This window comes from Selaginella moellendorffii, unplaced genomic scaffold (assembly GCF_000143415.4).
Source record: "Selaginella moellendorffii unplaced genomic scaffold, v1.0 SELMOscaffold_39, whole genome shotgun sequence".
Lineage (NCBI taxonomy): Eukaryota > Viridiplantae > Streptophyta > Lycopodiopsida > Selaginellales > Selaginellaceae > Selaginella > Selaginella moellendorffii.
The window spans coordinates 564442-583090 of NW_003314300.1; the positions used below are offsets into that span (position 1 = coordinate 564442).

The 18649-nt window shown below is 39.1% G+C and overlaps 2 protein-coding genes and 1 pseudogene across 2 annotated transcripts; all 3 read left to right on the forward strand.

Moving 5' to 3' along the window:
* Nucleotides 1–2703: 2703 nt before the first annotated feature.
* LOC112349460 (pentatricopeptide repeat-containing protein At2g35030, mitochondrial-like) lies at nucleotides 2704–3267 on the forward strand. The gene has a single exon (XM_024683910.1). The coding sequence runs from the start codon at nucleotides 2704–2706 to the stop codon at nucleotides 3265–3267; it is 564 nt and encodes a 187-aa protein (XP_024539678.1).
* A 1055-nt stretch (nucleotides 3268–4322) lies between these two features.
* Nucleotides 4323–5798, forward strand: LOC9659807 (annotated as a pseudogene).
* An 11080-nt stretch (nucleotides 5799–16878) lies between these two features.
* On the forward strand, nucleotides 16879–18432 carry LOC9659303 (UDP-glycosyltransferase 72B1). The gene has a single exon (XM_024684092.1). It carries the CDS (start codon nucleotides 16961–16963, stop codon nucleotides 18416–18418), a length of 1458 nt encoding a protein of 485 aa, XP_024539860.1. The 5' UTR covers nucleotides 16879–16960; the 3' UTR covers nucleotides 18419–18432.
* Nucleotides 18433–18649: the final 217 nt, after the last annotated feature.

Here is an 18649-nt window from a genome sequence, read left to right on the forward strand (position 1 = left end):
TTGGCCTTTCTTTTCTAATGTAGCAAAGAATTAGGGTGGTCCTCAAGAACCTTGTAATATTTCTGGCCTAGTCTAGAAAGAGAGTTATAACAATATCAGAGTGCATATTGTGGCATATATAATCTTGGACTAATAGAAAAAAAATGTTCTAAATACCAATCTAAGGATATCAATGTTCTCAATTTTTTGTAATTAGTTTTTCAATATAATTATATTTAATCCAGATTTAATTTAAGATATTATATCTGTATTTAATAATTAAGATATTATGAATATTTATTTTTAACTTCCTAAATAAAACTAGAAATTATTATTTATAGCACACTTTATCTCTCTCCCTATAATCCAACTGAAAAGGGGTAATTGTTTGATAAAAAAACCTCTAGTGCCTATTTTATTCCCATTTATTTCTCAAGAGTCCAAAGATTTATAATGATAGTATATTTAAATCTCATTCTATAATCAAATGTATTATATGGTTATAGTTTATTTTTTATGAATTATTTATTTTGTAAGAAATGGAAAAAATTAAAGAAAGTTGATAGCCCATTGACATAGATATCTTATAATGTTTTAGAAATGCTTATAATCTGCAACAATAGCAATCCAAAATCTAACATTACAAATTTCTTATGGCCAGCACTGCAGGTTTAGAGAAATTTTTTTCATTTATGTAGCCATGACAGGATTATTCATGAATTTTTAAGCAAGAGATAAAAGAAAATGAAGAGAGAGTAGAGGGTTTAGCAGTCATCCAAAATGACACAATTACAAGCAATTGAGCAATATAGTGGGAGTGGTTCTAACGTTTTTTAAAAACCATTTAAATTTTGTTGAAAGTTTCTTCTCTTAAAGTTGAGTGTGGATCTATAAACACACAAAACTATTGATTTAAATTAAAATTTAGAGATGCAGATTTCATGATAAGTATAGTACTTAGTTGAGATAGCAGTTTTCTTCTCTAGAATCTTGATAGTTTCTTACTATTTTGAGTCCAGTGAAAATCCCTTGGGACTATTTCTAGTTGATGATCCGGAACTAAGGAGTTGAGCCCACAGGACAACACTAGTGTGGGCTTGTTAATGTGTTTGCAAGAGAGCTAGACAAGGCCAAGGAGTTCATCCACAACATGCCTTTTGAGCCCAACAGTATTACTTGGGTCTTGCTGTTGGTGGCTTGCCAGAAAATCCACAAGGAGCTTGAGCTACTAAGAGGCTCTTGGCGCTAGGGTTGGTGTCATAATCAAATTTCTATGTGCTGAATTATGGTATATTTAGTAAAATGTATTTAACTTTACAATTAGGGCTTGCATTCTTTCTTTCTTTTTTATCAAAGCCATAAAGAGGGTGAGAGAATATGGAGATTAGAGTTTTACAACGCTTGACATGGCAACCAAAGTAAAGAATAAAAAGGTAAAGGTGACACACAATTCCCCACTACTACCACCAGTTGTGGAGGAAAAACCCACACTTGTGTTAGACATGGATGAGATGCCCACAAGGCCATAGTGTCCTTCAAGCTCTTCAATAGGAAAACTCTTCCACTAAAGTATTACCTTGTTGCAAAGCGGTTGAGTGTGGATACATTTCTAAATGAGATGAGTCAGATATACAAGATTGTGGTTTTTATGCAGACAAGATATTGGATAAGTTTGACTTAGCTGGGAATCTCTTCACCCATTGCCTTTACAAAGATTCATGCTCGCCCAAGGAAGTCAGAGGGAGAAAAGTTGTGAAAGATCTTTCAAGATTAGGGCAGGATCTCAAACACATGGTAATCATGGAAAAAAGCTAGAATCCTTTTGTTTGTAGCCTAGTCATTCAGAAACAAGAAAGGGCATAAATATGATGAATTAAAGACAATAAGCAATCTGCTTAAGAAAATTGCAAGAGTTGAAAATGTAAAACAAACATTGAAGAAGCTTAAAAGTTAGAGAAAAGATCTTGTAAAAAGAAACTCATGTATCCACTGTGTATGCTGTAACACTGCTCACTCTAAATTGATTGTGGCATTGTCTCCCTCACAAAAACAAATGTCCAATTTAACTTTGGAAACAATGTTATGGCAAATCATAATCAGAAAAACATCTCAAGTTTCAGTCTGATTCATTACTTGAGAGTCAATCGATAATTGTGATGCTTAAGCAGTGTCATCCTCTCTGTCCTGAAACGCAACATAGAGCCTCCCAAAATCCCATGGCTCAATCACCTGGCCTATCCTTTTAGTGTGGCTTGACAAGAGTGGTACGATGTCATTATGCTCACTATTTTGTTGTCCATCCCCACCTACAAATCAAACATGGACGAGAGTGGTATATAGTTTGGATACGATCTCATTATGCTCACTGTTTTGTTGTCCATTCCCACCTACAAATCAAACATGGAGTGAGGAAAACAGAACAAAAACAAAGTTTGTAAACAAGAGAAGTTTATACCTGTAAGATATCTCTAGTGAATAAAACACCCCTCCCTTGAGCTCCATGAGACCAGTGGAGGATTTGTGCAACAGCAAAATGGCTAAAAGCGTGAGTCCCTCCCATAGTAGAACGCACCGCCATGATCGTGGCATATGCCTATCATGGGCATCTCTCGCACGCGGGTGAGGTGTTCGATATCCTGCTGTGGACGGCCATGATCCAAGGCCACTGCCAGAACCAGCGGCTAGATGAAGCTATGATAGAATGCCCTAGTAACATGGACGACCATGATTACGGCATATGCCCAAGGAGGGCATATGGAGCAAGCAAAGAGTCTCTTTGAAGAAGCCCCGGATCTTAATGAGGTGGCATGTATGGCTATGATAGACGGCTATGCATCTAATGGCTGCGTGGAAGAGGCTAAAGATTTGTTTGAGAGACTGCCAAACAAGGACGTGGTGGCTTGGAACTCCATGATGTGCGCTTATGCCTCGAATGGGCATTTGGACGAGGCACTAGATTCCTTCCAAGAGATGGCTCACCGCAACGAGATCTCTTGGGCGACAATGATCCATATGCTCGCATCTATAAACCATCTTGAAAATCCACAGTTTATTGTCGATCGAATGCCTCACGAGAGCAAGATGGCGTGCACAGCGCTCCTTGCGGCCTATCTCTGGAACGTCCACCTCCAAGAAGCGATGAGCCTCTTCCGGGCACCAAACTCGAGTTTCCAAGAGGAGTCCCTTGTGAGCGAAACCCGGCACCATTGCCATCCAGACGATCGCATCGCACTCCTTGCTCTCGAGAGAATGCCAGAGCAAGACTTAGTCTCACACACACAATGTTAAAAGTTAAATTCCAAGACTAATGTAAAACACTTACCGAGGTGACAACACATGACCCGCTCCAGTATCGAGATAGGACTTCGCGTTCCCCAAGTTTATACCACCACCAACCTGCAAGCCACTTGAAATCTAGCAGAAAACAGCGTTTTTCAAGATCTAAAAATTGTGAGAACAACCAGCGAAGACTGTGACGAATCCAACAGAGTAGAATCATCCATTTCTTGACCACTTTGTGAAGCTTAAGTTCAAAGAACAAAACATGGCCTAGAAACATGGCCTAGCCGTGTAAAGGAAGGCTAAGATCCACAGAAAAAACGTCATGGAAAACACACAGAGAGTTCTACTATGGAGCACTGTAGTTTGCTGATGGATCGCCATGGTCGTCGCTGGTGTGGACACAGAAACTATCGAGATTTTGGAGAGAGAACTAAAGAAAACCGCAGCGGCAAAAGCCGCAGTGATGACCAGGCATGAGAGGAGCGATGCAAGCACAAGCTTTCGAGTAGGAGCCATAATTTCTGGAGAGCCAAGAGAAAAGAGAATAGATTGAGCAAACAAAGGGGGCAATCTCCCATAGATAAAGATCCAGGAGCACGAACTCACACAAAAGCTCGCACAAACTTTTACTCCAGTGGCAGTAGTAGCACCTTAACGTTGATCACCATGGTTTCACCACCATCGTTGGAATCATCTACAATGAAACACACGTTCTCTATGCTGAAGTCAGAATAGATATCAGCAAAAGACGAACATCTTGAGGCGAGTTTAGATTGGAGCTAAAGGAAATTTGGAGCTCTTGGATTCTTTCTCAGCCGGCAAGCTTCTGCCTTCAGTGACTCAAATCCGCTTTACATCCATGCTGGAGATCAGAACCAAAGCTACTGAACTCTCTCTGCGTTCCAGAATATGCGATCGAACAAATCTTCAGTTATGTCAAGGTTCGTTCCCAGTAAGTTCAGTTCACTAGTACTGCGCATACTCCTCTCAAACTGTGGATTGCCATTTAAGCGGGACAACGCTCCCACCTCCAAAACCAGCGAGACTGAGAGAAAAAATCCATGAAATTTATACTTAAACCAAGGAAAAAAACGAAGAAAGGAACGAAACTCGCTGCTTACCACACCCGGAAGTGCTTGTCTCGGTCGTCTCGTTTGCATGCACTCCGGTCTGTGAAAAGCTTCAAGCTCTCGCAGCTGGGATTCGATGAGGATCTTGTCAAAATCTTGGGCCAATGGTCTCCAGGACGGATCATCTTGGACTCTCTTGGTGTGTAAGTTATGAGTGATTAACCTCTTTGATTGATCGATCGATCTCCATTCCCCGATCGATCAATGAGTGTAGAATGAGATGATCACTGGCTATGTGCAGCTCGGCAAGATGAAACGATTCAACTACTTGTCTTGCCACTTTCCTTCGACGTCCAAACTTTTGCCACCGCTCGTCATGACTATGCACACTCCATCCTGGCAAAAATTTCATATGTTACAAGTTATGTTTTAGAGAGAGAGAGAGAGAGAGAGAGAGAGAGAGAGAGAGAGAGATCCAATGTTGGATGTGTGCGTTTTTTTGTAGGGAAAGGTGAAGCAAATCGTGGGATCTACTCTGCTGGATTCGTCGCAGTCTTCGCTGGTTGTGAATTTCGAGTCGGAGAAATCGGCTGCCGAGTTTGCTGGAATGTATCGCCGCGATGATCTTCCCGGCGGACACGTGATCAGCGCTCACGGCACTGGAAGCGTATCCGGGCAAGTATTTGTTTCTAGATTTTGACAGCTCTCGTTTCTGCTAAATTTCAGGTGGCTTACAGATCGGTGGTGGTGTCAACTTAGGGAACACAAAGTCTTATCTGGAGCGAGTCATGTGATTGTCACCTCGGTGAGTGTTTTATATCAGTCTTATGAGGGAATAACTCCAACTTTGGTTTTTCTAGTTCGTGTTTAAGGACGGCAAGGTCGACACTGAAAGGCTCCAGCAGCTAGTACGCCTTGTTGGCCGGAAGAGGCTCGTTTTGGACCTGAGTTGCAGAAAGAAGGGGGATAGCTTGTAACACATGAAACTTTTGCCAGGATGGAGTATACATGGTCCTGACCGACCGGTGGCAAAAGTTTAGCGATCTGTCTATCACTGAAGAAACTCTAGCCAGTTTGGTGCAATCAGACGACGAGTTTCTTGTCCATGTGGTGGACGTTGAAGGAAAGCGGTAAGACAAGTAGTGAGAATAGTTTAAGCTGGAATCTTATCGCTACCACTGCTACTCCAGGCTGGGAATCGACGTCAAGATCTTGGGCCAATGGTCTCCAGTACGTATCATCTTGGACTCTTCATGATCTTGGTGTCTTAGTTGTGAGTGAGTATTGATGTAGATCCGGGTTACGTATGCTGGTGGAGTAACATCGCTCGAAGGTCTGGATCTCATCAAAAATGCTGGGCGAGGCGTTGTAGACGTGACTGTTGGCTCTGCTCTCGACATATTTGGAGGCAATGTTTCATATTGCGATGTCTTGAATTGGCACAGAGATCAGCAAAAAAAATGCTGATTTACTTGTCTTAACCTTGTCTAATCTCACTTTTTTGTTTCTGATGTACTCTTGGGATTTTCTAGCTGGCGAATTTGGATCGGGATTCCTAGCATCGTCGTCTTTTGATCAGCCCTAAATTGTGTTCATGGCAACGGTAATCACTGCCGGTAGCTATGACCATTCAGTGACCAACACTTCGCATTCTAGAAGTCGGTGGGAGCTTCTGTGTGAGTCTGTGCTCGTGGAGCTTTACCTATGGCTGCCCCTTTTGTTTTCTCATTCCTTTTGCTCCTGTTCTGGAGAAATGGCTCCTTCTCAAAAGCTTCTGCTTGCATTGCTCCTATCGTGCCTTCTCATCACTGCTGCTTTTGCTGCTGGAAATGAAGGTAGCAGTTTTCTTCTCTAGAATCTTGATAGTTTCTTACTGTTTGAGCTGGATTTACAGACCATGTGATGGATCAAACAAACACTTGTGGGCTCGATAGAGCTCTGTTCTGTGCGTGTTTTCCACGATTTTTGGTTGGATGTTTTTTGTATTTCTTTTCAAGGCTAGGCCATGTTATGTTCTTCCCTAGCTATGTTATGTTCTTTGAGAACTTCAACTAAACAAGTTTTTTTTCACTTCCACAGGTCCAAGAACACACTCATTGTAAAACATTTCTTGGATTTGCCTGCCCCGCAAAGACTGGCCAAGGTGGCTGGACAATTCAAGGCCAAGAACCGAGATTTTCGTTTACAACCCAGGCTGGTCTATTTGGCAATACCAACCAGTGCCAAAACATTTGCAACTTCGCTGTTTGAGTGCCAAGAACCATGGCTGGAACAGCCTAGTGCCTATTGCAATTTGGCCAGGTCTTATTAGAACTGGCCAGGCACTATTAAGGTGGAGTCATCTTTAGTTGTGAACTCTCAAAGAACATAACATGGCCAGGAAAGAACATAACATGACATAAGACATGGAAATAATTTACAATGTTAAATTCTGATCCTACTGCTGCAATGCCATTTGAACTCCTTGCTATGATCACATGTTCGCAGGGAAGATCACCCCTACGTACATTCCAACAAACTTGGCGGCCGATTTCTCTCACTCAAAATTCACAACCACTGAAGACTGCGATGAATCCATCAGAGTAGACCCCATTAGTTGCTTCCTTACTCATTGTATTATCTCTACACTCCATAAAGAACCCTTACATTGTATGCAGGGGTGAAACCGCACAGCTTGACGATCGGCTGGAATTCTCCCATGTGAATTGCAATCCAGTTCAAAACCGGGGAGATTCTTTAAGCTTGAAAGCAGCGCTCACGGCACTATTGGGCAAGTAATGTTTAGCAAATTTTTCTTTCTATTACATTGATCTTCTCCTGGCTTGCAGATCGGTGGTGGTGTCAACTTGTGGAACACGAAGTCTTAACTCGATGCTGGAGCGCGTCATGTGATTGCCAGTGTTTTATATCGTCCTAGGTTGGAAGAGTGGACCTGAGTTGCAGCAAGAAGGCGAGTAAATTCCTTGTAGTAACATATCTAAAAGAAAAAGTCTTGTCAGGATGGAGTATACTGACTGGTGGCAAAAAGTTTAGTGATCTGCCAATCATTGATAGAAACTCTGGTTTGGCGCAATCGCAAGTTTTTTGTCCATGAGGTGGATCTTGGAACCGCCACACCAGGCTGGGAATCAATGAGGAGCTTGTCAACATCTTGGTCTCCAGTACATATCATCTTGGACTCTTCATGCTTAGTTGTGAGTGACTATTGGTGTAACTCCCAGTTACATATGCTGGTGCAGTAACATCGCTCGAAGATCTGGATCTCATCAGAAATGCTGGACTGCCAGCTCTTCTCTCAACATATTTGGAGGCAATGTTTCATATTGCGATGTCTTGTGTTGGGACAGAGATCAGCAAAAAAACTGTTGATTTACTTGTCATAACCTTTGTCTATATCACATTTTTGGTTGTGATGTACTCCCCTTGCAAATGTGGATCAGGATTCCAAGCATAATTGTGTTCATGGTAACAGTAATCGACAATAACTCCTCACACTGTGTCTTGTGGAGCTTTACCTTGTGCTTGCTCATCACTTCTGCTTTTGCTGCTGGAAATGAAGGTTACTTGCATGTCCATAGAATCTATTAGCTTTGTAGCATGTGAGAGCTACCTAGCTTGCTTGTTTCTACTATTAGTCTTCTAGCATCAGAACAACTTGGCAGCTCAGCATGATGATTTGCTCTTCTCACTATAGTGACTTTCCAGCAAATGATGGATAAAATTCTTTGTGATATGTTATAGATGACTATTGATTTCATAAATACTTACTTTAGGTATTGTATTTTTTATAGAGGTTTGCAAATTAATCATGACAAACTTGTAGATTTTATTGATCATATTTTTAATCATAATGTAGCATTGTGAGTGTTGTTGAAGTTATCAACATCAGCTTTCATTTAGTCTAAGGATTGCAATTAGGCATTTATGGATTTCAAAAAGTTGTTGACGATTCTTTTATATCCTAATTACACTCAACCTTTTATTTTTTTGATATTGGTCTCAAGATGTATTGATGTAAGAGAACATAAATGTGGTTAGTTAGAATCATCCCATTGTATATATTAGCTGTACATTACAACCAAGAGAGGTGAATTACTCTATGATATAAGGAATGTTTAGTAGTAGTTTGGGGTTTTGAAAAGCTTTATACATACTTACATAATTCTCAAACATTATTATAAAATGATTATGTTGCAATTACTCTATTATTGAAGTGGAAGAGCTTGGTTGATCATATTGTTTGGTAAATTCTAAAACTTAGATATATGATTTGAGGTTATTTATTGCTCAAGGAGTTCTATGGCTAATGCTAATACCTTTTCTTGAACTCCTCTCCCTTCTTCACTTTCTTCTTGTATTCATGACAAGTATGTTATTTTAGCATTAGTGGATTTTATAGAGGAGGATTTTATGCTATCGACTGTTACTATACTTGATATTTAATGTTCACAAGGTGTAGAACAAGATTTATATTTTTTTGACAAGGTTCGTGAGACTAAAAAAATTGAGTTGTGGATTTGAAAGTTTTATAATGGATTTAAAAATCTTGCTCACTTGTTGATTACTTGCTATTTTGGTATTTACATTTTTAATATCACCTTAAGGATAACTTTCTTTATTTTGTGGGAATTAATCATAATAATCATTTATGTGGTGGTGCTTTTAATTTTTATTCCATACTTTCTCCACACCTACCATAACTTCACTATTCTTGATAGGTATATGGGACATTGTCGTATGATTGAGAAGCTACACAAGTTTTTCTATTGGTTATAGATGCAATATGATATTATCATGTATATACATAGATGCATTTAGTGCTAAACTCATAATACTCCTTGGAAGAATGATTGGAGTGAATTTTGGTTTTTTGTTCAATTGAGTTAATGGTGTTTGATTTGATAGGTTTCACAATCAACTACTAGAGATGAATATATTATTATTGCTTCTAACTACTTGACTCACTTAGTGGAAATTGAGACTATTATTAGATATTTCCTCCTTAATTGAATGGTGTTTCATCATTCTTATTCAAAACAAATTCTCTCATGTAATAGTCCTATATTTATAGTTGAAACATTTCACATCCTAATGTCTTGGTTGGGGATATGTCACATTTTCATAAGTGTGTATCATTTACAAATAAATGATCATTTAAAGGAATAACCGTAAGGTATGTGAACTTTTAACATTCAGATTGGTATAGCTATTTACTATCTCTCTAGTATGCATATGTTAAGAGGGTGGAAAGTTCTATTGGTGCTTCACCATATAAACTTTTATATTATCATGATCTGATATTATTAATAGAGTTGAATTTACCTTTTACAATTGCTACAAGCTACTGATGTTAGGATTAGTATTTGATGAGCATTCTTCCATTGGAGTTTATTGAACACTTAGGATATATATAAGTGGGAAGATAATAATGCTACAACTCCTATCATTGTTCACCTCCTCATCATGCATACTTCTATAATTCTTACAAGTTGTTAAAAATGATTATGCTACAGTCATTTCATTATTGAAGTAGAAGAACTTGGTTGATCATACTATTTAATGGGCTTTGAAACTTAAGATATATAAATCACCATACTTGATGTTGGTGCTCTTTTTTGAACTCCTTTCCTTTCTTCCTTCTCTTCTCCTATTCTTGATGGACTTATTGTTTTAGGATCAATGATTTTTCGACGAGGACATTATGCCATTAATGATTATTGTATTTGATATTCAATATCCATAAGATGTTAAGATAGATTTACCTTTTCTTGATAATGTTCATGAAGTTTAAAAGGTTGAGCCATGGATCTTAAGGTTTTATGATAGGTTTGAGAATTCTACATCACTTGCTAATGATTTGCCATTGTGATATTGACATTCTTAATATTGCCTTGAGGATGACTTTATTTTATTTATGGGGATTAATTGTGATGCACATCTAGGTGTCTTTGATCTTTATTTCACACTTTCTTCATGTTTACCATGACTCTTTGATTCTAAATAGGTATATAGAACATCATTATATGACTGAGAAGCTTTGCAAGTCTTTTTATTAGTTGGAGATGCAACGTGATATTATTTGGTATGTGTATAGTTACATTTGGTGCTAAGCTTGTAACTTCTTCTTTAGGTTTCCCCACACGTGCCAACTAACCTATAAACGATCAACCATCTCCTTATTACTCAATCTACATTAGCTAGGAGTAGAATGGGTTTTGATATGCCACTTCTGAATGGCTAGATTGCTAGAAACACAGAAAATACTCCTCTCAATGGAATGACAAATGGAGTCAATTGTAGATTCCTATTTATTTATGTTAGTGGTGTTTGATAGCAAACACCACTAACAAATTTCTATATCAACTACTAAAAATGAAAATGCCATTATTACTTTTGACTACTTGACTTATTGAAAAGAAATTTATGCTCTTACTAGTGCATTTGTGATTGTTTTTAAACACTTTCTCCTCAATCAAGTGGTGTTCCACCATTTTTGGCTATAGTAGATTTTCTCAGACAATGGTCTTATATTTATGGCTAACGTGTGAGATAGTGGTAGTCAAAAGGGTGCCACGTGGTAGTGGCTGAAGCAGAAGCCATAAGCATAACACATTTGGACTAAAAGCTTTGACTTGGATAGTCGAGAGTGGGAGTGGAACTCCCAACGAAGTGCTCAAAGAACGAGCACAAAGAAGTAGTAAGTGAGTCTCTAGAAAAGGGATATAAGAGGACCAATACATGACACATGAAAGTGACAAGACGAAGTTTGAGATGGAGTCCGAGAAGGAATCCGAGATGGACTCGAGATAGAGTCCGAGATGGAGTCCAAGATGGATCCGAGATGGACTCAAAATAGAGTCTGAGATGGACTCAAGATGGAGTTCAAGATGAACCCGAGATGGAATCTGAGATGGACCTAAGATGGAACCGAGATGGAGTCCAAGATGGAGTCCAAGGTCAAGTTTGAGATGGACCTGCGATAGAGTCTGAGGTTAAGGCCAAGATAGAGACCGAGACTAAGACTGAGACCGAGTTTGAATCCAAGTCCGGATTCAAAGCTAAGGGTGAAAGCCCAAAGCATTCATCTCCTAGACCCTAGGGGGTTTTGTGAACTCCAAAAGTATAGTAGGGGAAATACTCCAATGGAGCCAATTTGGCTAGGAAAGGCCAATGTGACCAAGGAAGGCATACCCACGTGTTGGGTGATGATATATCTACTAAAGAGTTTAAGGCTAGAGTGAATACGGACAGATAAGTGGGGTAACTTAATAAAGTGTTTAAAAGTTGATTTTAGCTCCTCCAGAGGATTAAATGGTTGATGCTCTCAATCCAAGTGTGGGTGGCACTACCTACTTGGATACTTGGAGTGTTTCATCAGAACCTCACTCTAGCCACATAGCTAGGGCACCAAAAGGCAGAAGGTGGGGAGAGTACCCACGAGATTTGCGTTAGGTCACGATGTTTCAAAATGTTGTTCCAAAGTCCCAAACTATAGAAAGGAAGAGGATAATTCCTCTTGTGTAGTGATTAAGAATGTAGTCATGTGGCAAGGAAGTCCTAGAGCCTTCAAGCATTGATCTAGTGATAGTGTTGGCGAATATGGCTAAGGACAAAAAGGGATTTAATGGGGACTAAAAAAGGGATGTTAGGGAAGGTTATTCCTTATGTCTCTGGGCATTTTAAGGGTGCTAAGGTGTAGTCAAGGGATGACCACTCATGGACAGATGGCCTAGTCTTTAAGAGACGGGACTGTGATGTAAGTGGTGTTAGACTACTGATGTGATAAGGGTGAATAGGCATAGCCTTAGTGTAACGGGCCGATATGTCAGTGGTATATTTGGGTATCAATAATAGGATCAGACACATAGAGCACTTGGGGTTGAGTGGCATAGATGCCATTCACAGGGCTAACAAGTCTTTAAGTCCGGAATAAGATTTATGAAGGTTATGAGTGAGACTCCTCCAAGTGGTCGAGGTGTGGTCAAGCTTATGCATGATGTTAGTGGTGTACTTTTCAATATAGTTAATATTTCAATATAGTTTAGACCCTTATCACTATAGAGTTTCTATAGATGATAAGTATGGATTAAGAGATAATCAAAGCTCTGGCCTCTAAACTTTGGCCTCTACACAACTCTTTTCTAATGTAGCAAAGAATTAGGGTGGTCCTTAAGAATCTTGTAATAATTCTGGCCTAGTCTAGGAAGAGAGTTATAACAATATCAGAGTGTATATTGTGGAGTTAGGATCTCACATATATAATCTTGGATTAATGGAATAAAAATGTTCTAAATACAAATCTAAAAAGGAAAAGGATATCAATGTTCTTACTTTTTTGTAATTAATTTTTATATAACTATATTTAATCCAGATTTAATTTAAGATATTACATCTGTCTTTAATCATTAAGATATTATGAATATTTATTTTTAACTTCCTAAAAAAACTAGAAATTGTTATTTATAGTATACTTTATCTCTCTCCCTTTAATCCAATTGAAAAGGGAGTAAAGGTTTGATAAAAAGCCCTTAGTGGCTATTTTATTCCTATTTTTCTCTCAAGAGTCCATAGTGATGGTATATTTAAATCTCATCCTATAATCAAATGTGTTATATGATTATATTTTTTTTATGAATTATTTATTTTTTAAGAAATGGAAAAAATTAAAGAAAGTTGACAGAGCATTGACATAGATATCTTATAATGTTCTAGAAATGCTTATAATCTATAACAGTAGCAATCCAAAATCTAACATTATAAATTTCTTATAGCCAACACTGAGGGTTTAGAGAAAATGCATTACTTAGATCATAATCTGAGATCAATGTCAAACAATAGAAGAAGTCAAGGTAGATGTTAATCATCTTCAAATGGCCTCTACAGTAAAAAGTTATGGAGCAAGAGCTTTGCATTGGCTTTACCATCAATAAGGTCTAGACTTACTCCATGATTCTATTTTTGACATTATGCATACTATTGCTTTGCAAGATATAAACAATATGATATGGAAGAAAATCTGAGAGGCTAAGAAGGAAGCAATTGCAAAGGAGCACCTTCATCTAATGTTGCAAAAGTGGTCCTTAAGCATGAAAGTTGGGTAGACTGCCAGAAAGACCTTTGGAACACTTAGCTTTCTGGAAAGCATCTGAGCATCGACAATTTTCAATGGTATGGTGATTATGTTTTTAGAAAACTTCTAGGACCCAGATGATCTTAAGCTTATACAAATAAGCACTAATATTACAACGATTTTTTTTTTACTTTAGATGAGACTATGGTTGGAATGTTGAATAATTGTTAGTTTTGAACTATTTATTATCAGCATAGAGAGTGTTATAAGTAAAATGTTTTGGTGATAACAAGAAGATACTCCATTATGTTTTTGGAGATGGGCATATGGTTCAAGATATATTTTATATTGGACCACATGATGCAACATGGTGCTACATATATCAGAGAATGTCTGGTGATATTAACATATGAAGACAAAGTATAAGCAAATAGACATTAAATATCATTTCTAATTCCTTTTTTTCTAGGTTTTCTTATACTAGAGTACAAGCTTTGCTCTTTAAAGATTATGATCATATTCTTCCTCCAGTTGTAAAAAGCTTGCATGAAGTTAAAAATACAAATTGATACTTAAGTAAGTAAACACTTTCTTTCTCTACAATGTTTTCAATCTTTTTTCCATAGGATATATTGGAGCATTCTGCCAAGAATTAAATAAAGCTTTATTTGCTAAGGCTCCAAACTCTGATTGGGACGATCTGATAAAGGAGAAGGGAATTCTTATTGGCAAGGGATTTAATTGACCTAATGCAATTGTGGGATTTAACAATATAACTGAGGATGTGTTGTCCAGTGACAAAGTTCAAATTTATTTTGGCAGTGGGATATATCTTTGGAGGCTCAAATGTTCATATGGTAGAGAAGAATCCAGCTTGGGGAGAACTTCCTTGGATTGGGAAGTTTAAATATACTTCTGTTTCTAAGTTTGAACAAAGCTACAAAATAAAACATGTTTTATTTATTTTATGTATCTTTTGTATTCTTTTGGAAGTTTACTTTGTAGTAGATTATTTTTGTTATGAAATAATGAATGGTCATCCAAAAAAATGTGAGTTTTCAAGTATACATTTGCTTGCAAGTGCAATGTATAAGTTTGGTGTTAATTGAATTCAACCTGTTGAGCTCATAGAGTGTGTGGTTTCAATCCAAGATGGAAAACGGTGTGGACTTCAAATTTTTTAGGGGTAAAAACCTCAAGGTTACCAAGTAGGCTTAGGGAACATTGTTGTAATATAGCCAAAAGCTCATGATATTCTTCAAGTGAGAACTTGTGAAGTTTAATATGTCTATGTTGATCATGTTTTTTATGCAGAGAGGAAGGTCCAAATCATCTTGCTGCAACACATGAAAGGCTTGCCTAAAACCATTTATGCACTTACATATCAAAATTGGCAAAGGCTATCTTGGGATGTATTGATTAGAATCATTGATGCAGGTAGGCTAGAACTTGATAGTGTAATATTAATAATTTGCTGCACATTGCTTCTTACTCCTATTTCCATTTTCTCTCTATCTCCTAGTTTTTATATCCTTTACCCTCTATCTATGTGCAATACTTGGGCCATTCTTTTCCACCTTGTAAGCTGGGTTTTGCTGCATCAGAGCTGTAGGTATAAATTTATATATTATTCCAAGCTCTCCCAAGAGCATACTACTTAGATCGCAATCTAGCTGCTGGAGGCAGAATAGAAAGCTAGGCAAATTCGTTTCGAGGCTTGGTCACAAATGTTTGGCCTGATTTTAAGCACTGGCTACATCAATCTCTCACCTCATGAGAGATTGTTTGAAGACTTGCTAGGGGAGCAGGTATCTTCAGGTCCATGGCCCGTGGAAGTCTCTCGCAATGGGTAAACTTTGTGCCTCACCACCAATGCCTTTGACCACCTCAGAGCTGATGTTTCCAACAATTTATCAAGGCATTTGATCAAACAGGTATTTGGCTTCATCGATTTGCCCCGCTTGAGCATTTGAGCAGGTATGTTTTCAGGCATCCAAAAAGTTCATTGTGGAAGCTCATTATAGGTCAAACATCCCTTGGACGCCTTATAGACCACTTGGCCAAGCTGTCATATATTTGGCAAATCATAATATTCAACACAACTCATCTTATAATCACCAAAGTCATTTCCCTGGTTTTTGTTCTAGTTGCTTTGTTTTCTTGACCTGGTCTAGACTGACCATGGAAAAGCAGGTCCTTCTGAGCTATCAGCTCACCCTCTTCCTCCATGTGAGCAAAGGATTTTAAGATATTTTAGTATTAACAAAAACAAGGAATATTCTCAAAGCTAGTCATAAATTAATTAGTTTTTTACGTATATTTGTTAAAGTAAGCAAAAGGAAGATTCTTGAATAAACTTATTCTTTGAGATAGTTTCAGAAAATTGGATACATCCACGCAAGGAAAAGGAAAAATCCGAGTGTGCTCGTGGCTAGCACCACCGATCCGACTGGCACTGGATTTCGACCTCCTCAGCTTGGACTGCGGGCTGGAAATTCACATCGAAGACGACCGGCAAGCTTGCGAGAAACGAGACGATGGTCGATACGATTCCCATCCAGTAAGCCCACGTGCGAGACAGAAAGAGCCTGGTCAAAGACGGAGCTGGGGACGATGCTCTCCACGAAAATCCGGGCAATCAAAATCCCAGAAGCAAGCACAAGCAAGAGAGAAACGAAGCTCATTCTCATTCTCGCTCGCTCTCTCTCTCGTTCTTTTTTTTTTCATTTTAGGGATTTCTGCAACCGGGAGTGCGGGCTACCCCACCTCGGAGGAAAGGACTCGGCTATCTTCTGAATCGTGCTCGATCGAGGCAATGCAGGTGAAATATACGCTCTTGTACTCCGACATCTTCCAATCCAGAAAAGCCTCCTCGCTCTCTCCGGTAAGAGTTTTCCTTTTATAGTCTTTAGCCCACACCGTGCCAAGAGCTTCTCCAGCTCTCGTAGTCTGTCCCTTTGGGATCTTTGCGTTCTTCAGTTTTTTGGGTGTGTTGTGGCGAGTTTCTTACTTGATTTCACGGTTTTTTCCAGGACGTCCCTACGTATATCAACTCTTGGTGAAAACTAAGAAAAAAGTTGGAAGGCAAGCAGTTTGGAGTTTGCTTATTTGCCTGGTATAAATGAATAACTTAAAATTTATTTTATATTAGTGATATAACATTAAATTAAAAAATATCTTAGAATATACTTGAAGATTTTAATATATACCCAGTTAACTTCTAACATATGATTTTCAGATTGAAAAGTAACAATGCATCCGTGTATCCACAGCTTCTTCCTATTCCATAAAATATTATACATGTCGCAGCTTCTTCCTCTATTCCATAAAATATTATACGGACTGTCGTTTTCTGGAAGTCCACCACGTATGGGCCACGAGGCGAAATTGTGATGTCTGCTGCCACCTTGCAGTATACCAGTTATGTTGAGTAAAGGAAAATGAACAGATATAATAACAACTATGACTCAAGAAAAATCAAGTGATTGTATGGTTGATTGCTTCTATCTTCTACTACATGCTTGATCTGATACCATTCTTGGCAAGTTGAGAGAGGGATATGTCTACAGCAGAAGGAGGAGAAGCAGGACGGCGTCACTTGGTTGTTCTTCCTCTATCGGCTTACGGCCATACCATTCCAGCTCTCCTGCTCGCAGATCGGTTATTGAATCTCGGCTATGAAATCACTTACATCTGCCCAGAGTACAGGATGAAGCAGCTTCTGCAGCAATCCAAAGCCCGAGGGTGCAGCCAGGAAATCAGATTCAAGACGCTCAAGAGGACGAATCCAGTCGCCGGCAAATCGGAGCTGAGCGTGCACGACACAATCCAGATTCTAGCCTCGGTCATACTCGACTACCATGAGAATTCAAAGGAGCTCAAGGAAATCATGGAAGAGCTCTTCATCTGCGGAGGAACTCCGCCGAGCTGCATCATTTGCGACGCTGTTGTGTCGCTCTGGGCTCAAGATGTAGCCAACGAATTCAAGATACCCTGGATTCTGTTCTTCGCATCGCCGGCTCTGGCACTGACGCTCGTGTTCTACACGAGATATCTGAAAGAGCAAGGGGAAGTGCCAGTTGAGAAGATGATCGAGATTCCTGGGATGGAAAATTCGGGGCTTTCTCTTGTGCATCCCGATGAGAATTGCGTTCCGAGGGATGATCTGGGATCTGATGCTTTTGAGTTCTTCTTGGAGAGTTGCCTCAAGATCCATGATGCGGTTGGAGTTATGTGCAACACGATGGTGGAGCTTGAAGCTGATGCATGCAAGGCACTAGAGGAGAACAGGCTGATCAATCCCAACAATGTCCCATTCGCGGCGATTGGACCTCTCTTGCCAAGATCATGCTTGGAAGAATCAGAATCAGATCAAACATTTGAAGAAAATGAAGCATTCGAAGGAGCTGAGAAGAAGGATGCTTGTTTGAAGTGGCTTGATCAACAAACTGAAGCTTCAGTCGTGTACATCTCGCTGGGCAGCTTGGGGGAGGCGTCTGCGGAGCAAGTGAAGGAATTTGCATTCGGGCTTGAAGCGAGCAGGAAGGGATTCTTGTGGGTTTTGCCAGGCGATGGGGTTGAGAGCTTGCCAGATGGATTCTTAGAAACAGCAACAGGAATTGCTGTAAACAACAGGGGATTTGTGCTGCGGACTTGGGCTCCTCAGCTGCAGGTGCTCAAGCACAGAGCGACTGGAGGATTCTTAACTCACTGTGGATGGAATTCAACTCTGGAAAGCATGAGCCATGGTGTGCCTATGATCACCATGCCTTTCTTCACGGAGCAAGGAGGGAATGCGAAGATGATCGTGGAGTATTTCAAAATCGGAGTGAGGCTCCCGAAAGATGAGAGTGGAGTGATCACAAGGCACACGATTGAAGTAGCTGTGAGGGAAGTCATTGAGAACGATGCAATGAGGAAGCGAGCTGCAGAACTGAAGCAAGTCGTACGAGCCACTGCAAAAGCTCCTCCATTGAAAACGAAGGCCTTCCTTGAACAGATTTTGAATAAATACTAAATAACATATGTTGTTTTTGAATAAATAAAATATTATTTTTAATTTAAGATAAATACCAACTACTTTAATTCATAACTGCAAGTCATTAATATTCTTAAATGAGCAAAAGAAGCACTTCCAAGTATTAGAAATGGGCAGATCCAATTATGTGTTTTGGAGGTTGAAGGTAGGAATTTTGAAAGGTGACAATATAACAATAGAAAGAACCAACTTATTTGCAATATATGATGA